This window comes from Watersipora subatra, chromosome 8 (genome assembly GCF_963576615.1).
Source record: "Watersipora subatra chromosome 8, tzWatSuba1.1, whole genome shotgun sequence".
Lineage (NCBI taxonomy): Eukaryota > Metazoa > Bryozoa > Gymnolaemata > Cheilostomatida > Watersiporidae > Watersipora > Watersipora subatra.
Window position 1 is genome coordinate 54,748,313 of NC_088715.1, and position 6,404 is coordinate 54,754,716.

At 31.0% G+C, this 6,404-nt stretch overlaps 1 protein-coding gene across 1 annotated transcript; it reads left to right on the top strand.

Moving 5' to 3' along the window:
• Positions 1 to 225: 225 nt before the first annotated feature.
• On the top strand, positions 226 to 5,925 carry LOC137401754 (uncharacterized). The gene is made up of 3 exons (XM_068088225.1): positions 226 to 327; positions 3,450 to 3,627; positions 5,238 to 5,925. The coding sequence occupies exons 1-3, from the start codon at positions 270 to 272 to the stop codon at positions 5,413 to 5,415; spliced, it is 414 nt and encodes a 137-aa protein (XP_067944326.1). The 5' UTR covers positions 226 to 269; the 3' UTR covers positions 5,416 to 5,925.
• The last annotated feature ends 479 nt before the right edge of the window (positions 5,926 to 6,404 follow it).

The window sequence follows — 6,404 nt, forward strand, 5'->3', positions numbered from 1 at the left end:
TGTTCTAAGAGCAGTAACTATTTGGTCTAGCTGATATGGTGGAATAATTGTACAACGAAATTTCAAAAAGCTTATAAATTAGCTCAACGTTAAGAAATACAGTTTGTGGTAATCACGTTACCATGACTGCATTTGTTTGACGCAACATGCTTTTGGTAATAAAATAAACACTTTGGCTGTATATAAAGAGGGGCGGCTGATTCCACCCGCTCAAAGGTATCACGAGGCAAGCAGTAGACACAGAAAAGCCACGAGTCTACTCAACGAGAATGAACTTCAAAAATCAATTTCTTGTATGGTTTCTTTTTTTCTCCGCTTCCATTGCAGGTATGCTTAGTAAATATTTATGTGTCATGTTGCATTGAGTGGCTAGCAATAATAATGCAATAACTATTTGATTGGAAACACTTAACAATTTTTACCATAATATTTTGAAGTGCGTTTAAATTGTGTTTGAATTGCATTTGCTAAAACTTAGTAATAAGCTGTTACATATTCAATGTATAAAAACTTAGAAATTGCATTTTGTATGTGCTGTGGCAATGTATGTATGTATATGTATGTATAATAAGGTATGTAATGCATATGCATATATATATATATATATATATATATATATATATATATATATATATATATATATATATATATATATATATATATATATATATATATATATATATATATATATATATATATATATATATATATATATATATATATATATATATATATATATGCCTTACATACATTATTCTAAATACATACATTGCCACAGCACATACAAAATGCAATTTCTAAGTTTTTATCTATTGAATATGTAACAGCTTATTACTAAGTTTTAGCAAACACAATTCAAACACAATTCAAACGCAATTCAAAATATTATGGTAAATATAATATTATGTCAAGTATTTTATATGTATAGAGATATATAAATAAATGTATAAATATATATATCTATGTATGTATATAAACATAAAAACACTAAGAAAGCGCTAAAAAAAGTTTTCTTTAACTATTCGGAGCTGAAAAAAGAGACCTGAAAACTGTTCAAATCACACCATGAAAAGAAAACAGTAATTCATTTTTATGATAACTGTTTGCTCAATGCCCTGCCTTGTTTACTGCAATTACAGCTATAGTGTAATCACATTGACTACCGGATGTACATGTAGGTACTTCATTAGATGCCATATAGTTATTAAAAGATTTTACTTTGCTATTGGGCGTGTTAGTGTGTTAGTCTGTGTAAACAGTGCACATTTCCACATTGTTGGTCGATTTTGTCCAAGTTTAACATGCATATGCTCGTGGACTTTCTCCAGTCTACCAAAACACTGCGGCTTCAAAATTTCATCTACCTCTTGAACACCCACTTTATTGGAAACTTATAAGAATACGCCTTTTCATGCGTCAAGAACTATTACCTTCAGTGATACCGCTAATGAGCTATCTGACTGCACACGTGCTGCTAGCTATCTGAATAAGAATGGAAAATGAAATTTTGGGCATTCAAAGCTTAATTCTATTTGAGATTATTTGAAACTATTAAATAATAATAACAGTAATAAACTATAATTTATGTACATTGTTTTTATGTTTAGCCAGATTTCGATTCCTTCATAAAACTACCGCAGGAATTTCATTGAATTAAACAATTTTTTCTCATTCTTAAAGGGCTTAGGTATTCTGTTTGCATATAATATATGTAGCACATTATACATTACATGTTATCTGTTACTTGTGTGTGTTAAATATTATACAATATACTAAATATTTAATACTACACACTATTCACCACAAATATTGGATAATGTGTAGTATACTATCTGTCGAATATTCTATATAATATACTGTAACGCCTCTATTTGATTGCCACCTTTATTTGAACTTCACCTCCATTTGATCGCCACTATAGAAGGAGGGTTGAAACTAGGACGTCACTCTTTAATTGAATGCCACATCTATTCTACCTCCACTTTGACATTCTTTGCTCTTTACAAACCCATAATAGCAAGCTAACAGTAAAACAGTGTCCACAAAATGGTACTAAAATGACTCAGTTACATCAAAAACAACTAATTATTGTGTTGTTGCTGTTTGTATCAAAATTGTTTTTTAATTCTAAAGTTTTACGGTGTCTTGTTTAAACTTGGAAGAAGCACCATATAAATTTTAATAACAGTAGCAGTGCTTGTTTACCTCAGTCTTGATATTTTGATGTATGTGAAAACTGGTTTTTCAAGTTACGATATGAGGAAATCTGTACTACCATTCTGAGGCTAAAACTTCTGCTTAGGATGCAAGAGCAAGCTTACACATGGCTAATTTTTTCTTTAGTTGCTCAAAAATTGTATTAGAAATGGCGGTCCTTATTAAAAAAATTGTTTGAACATTAATATCAAGTTGTTCAGCAGTGAAGAAAAAGGGTTGAGGATGGAAGACAGTTTAGAAAGTATTGAACAACCAGAACAATATGAAGTGTGTCGAAATGAAAGTAACAATCTGAATGCAACTGTCCTATCAAACAACACAAATATTTTTCTTTCAATACTTTTAAATTTTGTTGTCTTTCTATTATTATGAATATGTTATAAATGTTATAAATAATATATCTATGTATTAAAATATGGTTTTTTTATGTCACTTGTTCTTGAATATATATTTGTAGCATTTAGCAGGTTATTATTAAATAACATAACTTGCCAATTTGCGGATTTATAGCATATCAATTGGTAGAACCATTTTCTAAACTTGACTTTTGATCAAAGCTCAAAACTCCTGTTTTATTACACATTCAAAGCAAGTTTTAGCTGCAAACTCTAGCAATTATATCAGAGCTTTTACACCACATTGTTAAATATAGTTATAAAATAAAAATATGACTTCAAATTTAGAATGAAATAAGAAGGTGAAAGCGCCAACGAATTGCAACGCAGGTTATAAGATCATTCAAGGTTGTCCGCAGGCAATATAATTATATCAACTGGTTGAGATATTCTTCAGCTTCTCAATGCATATTTATTTCAAGATTTACAATTTGAAGGTAAATCACAGCAGACTTCTTACATTTTAAAGAGTTAATGTCACTCCGCCAGTAAGATAGCAGAAAATATAGATGTCATTCACTTTGCTAAAAGAAGGATAAAATTTATCTCTCCAAAATTCAGACGAGTTATTCAAAAAATACAACGCCTCGTTCTATTTGACAGCCACTTCTAATAATGGTCCCATATAGAGGAAGAGCTAAAGATACAGCGTTGTGGCATTCAAATAGAGGTTTTACTGTAATATATTTTTCAAATTGGATATTATAGTAATTATTTAATATTTATTATATTATTGTATATCATAATCTGTGCATTATCCATTGCATAATAACTATTATATATTATCTATTGAATATGACATATTGCTTTATGTTGTACATCTTATAATTGTTACAGTGGTGGCAGCTCTTAGCTGCATGGCCTGTTCATCAACTCTGAGTGATGACTGTAAGCCAGGCACTACGGCTAAGAAGCATCAATTCGATTGTACAAAGTATGGTACAGCTCGACAGCATAGTTGCACGCTCACAAGAATAACCTTTAGTCAGAATGAAACACTTGAAACTTTTCTCAGGTTAGTTATTTCTATTGTTAGAACAACAATTAGCAAATTAAAGAATTTTAAAATTTTAGAGTTATAAAATGCAAAATTTATAGAATTAAGTGAATAGTATGAAATCTCTTGTTATATTATATATGTCTGAAAGCAGCAAAGATAAGGAAAATCAATGTCTGTGAACAATCAAGCTACCAACAATTGCATTTTTCAATGTTTTTTGATAACGACCTTTGATGTGATCTTTTCTTCGGCTAAAGAGCCTAAACGAAAAATATGATGTGAATAGTTACAATAGCTGATATTGGCGATTGCGTTCAAGTTGCAGCATTACGCGTTTCTATTCTTACGGTCTTTGTGCAACGATCGACATCATAATTGTATTTTCAATTGATCTGAGCATTTCAACTGCAATCAAATTTTGTCAAATTTTTAATTCTACTTCGACTTTAATCTTGAAACATCCTGGCAGTTAGAACATGTTAACCATCAAAAGCATTGGCAAGTTATAAAAAAGCACCAATAATATGGGTCAGAATATCCTAAGATTTGGTATCAGGCCAAGAATGTAAAACTGTCTTGAGACTAATGTAAAACATTTTCAACTTTTTGTTTTGCATAAGAGTTGTCAAAGCATTATAAACTGGTTAAGCAAATTATACGGTTGCGCTCACATATCAATAACAGAATTTGTTAGCATGTGTTTCCTCATGTAGTTATAAAATAACTCGTTAATAGAGTTGGAGTTAATGGAGTTGTCCAACTTTGATGATCAGATAGCCGCTAGAATAAAAACTGTCAACATGATTAAGTGTTTAAAACTACTTAAAAAGCAATTCGTGTCATTATTTTATAGTTCTGAATCATATTTCATTTCGGTTGAGCTGAGAATCTTACTCTGATACATCAAATGGATTTCAGTATAGTGGTAGTGTATTTTTATTGAACATTTTATTAAAATATATCATAGTTATATTATTAAACACATCAAAGCGTATTAAAAGACTCATGATAAAGATCTTAACTAATATCATTAAAGCATATCTTCATTCAAACTTAAGACCAGATTAACTTCATAACGAAATTGCCTTGGGACAACAAGAACATTCCGTTGTTGCAACCAACTGATGCTAGGGGTCATAAAACTGTTAGGAGAAGATCAATATAATCATTTAGTTCAAGCTTCTGTCGCTATTCAATTGAATTTATTCTTCTAGTAAATTTTGTGTGGAAAAAACAGTGTGGTCTTGGTAAACTATAGCTCGCTTTATCAGTGACAAAATTGTTGAGTTGACCAAACTTTCAAAGGAATTTTTTTGAGGGGCGACCTCCTAGATGAAACTAATGTTTTGTTTCATCATAAGCTTTGTTAGAAATCTACTTTTGTGTGCAATAAACATTGCTTATGATATTTAACAAAATTGTTTGTAGAATGAAGAATGCAAGACACTGGTTGAAGGGTTTGACCCAGCAATTTCAGAGCTTCAAAATGTGAAATTATTTTATCATTTAGTGGAAATATGAGATATTCTGCCAATTGTGATGGCAAAGAACTCACACCACCTCAGTTTATTGTCACTCTACGGGATACTCTATGTGTATGGATAAAGCATTTTTTGTTGCTACAGGACCTGCGTAGATCGCAAATATGAAGATGGATGCACTGTAGTTGAAAATTACCTAGGATACAAGGTAGAAATTTGTGTCTGCTCTGACAAGGACTACTGCAATGATTCATCTGTTTTGAAGCCATCCTGCCTTGTTACTTTTGTACTCTGCCTTGTTGGCCTCAAATTGTTCTATTAATCGTTCTGGAACATGCGGCTTTTGACTATAATTGGTAGACAACTATCCTGATATTTTTGTCATTTGTGTTATTTCAGATGTTTGATTGATCAATGGAGTGTGTAAATCTACATATTAGCTACTCTGTGGATATTTGTATTTCAATGACTAGATAGTATCATGTTTTTATATCCAATACAACTAAAACTGTTTTTGGCTCAACTTAAAGTCACAAAAATAAAGGATGAATCAAAAAACTAATAAAGCAGCATGTAAATTTTGCAAGTAGCCAACCAATCAGTAAATAGTATGCTTCAGAAACTTTCAGATGAACACCAACCTAGGGCAACACAAACACTATCATTCTAAAAGTAAATTCAATGCCTTGATAATGCAACTAATATTGAGTTATATTGCAATACTGACTTCAAAGTTTGGTTTTGGTTGTTAACACGGTTTTTATTTTAAATATTGGTACCATTTTCTACATTTCTTTCAGCATATTCATCACAAACACATGAAACTTTAAAATCTCAGCTTCATAATCACCTATGAAACATATTTACCAAGTTGGGCATTAATATTTTTGCATAGCAATACTGTTATTCAACACAAGCTCCAGTTTCGTGGTTTCCTATGCCATCAAATAAATGTGCGGAGTTGTCCAAAAATTAAAACAAGCAAGGTTCAACATAATAACTAATTATTTTGGAATATCATAGTAATATTCTTTACTGTACCAAAAAATATCCTCATATCTCCATCTGTCTGAAGCCAAAATTAGAGGTTAAGAAAAAGGATTGCTTACAACAGGATTCAAACTCATGACTTTTGGTTTGGTAAACTAACTCTCTACCACATGGGTAATTATGCAGTTCGTTACTAGATTGAAAGATCTCTCATGCCACATCGCATTGGACTGGTAGATACTAGTATCAAATAGTATTGTAATTAAATTTCGATTGAATGGGTGCCACCGTTGTCTTCAGATATTGACACTGGATGTGATG

Coding starts and splice junctions, on each gene's coding strand:
- LOC137401754 (XM_068088225.1), top strand. CDS start 270: ATGAACTTCAAAAATCAATTTCTTGTATGGTTTCTTTTTTTCTCCGCT. Junction 328..3,449: donor TTTCTCCGCTTCCATTGCAG/GTATGCTTAGTA, acceptor TAATTGTTACAG/TGGTGGCAGCTCTTAGCTGC. Junction 3,628..5,237: donor ACACTTGAAACTTTTCTCAG/GTTAGTTATTTC, acceptor TTGTTGCTACAG/GACCTGCGTAGATCGCAAAT.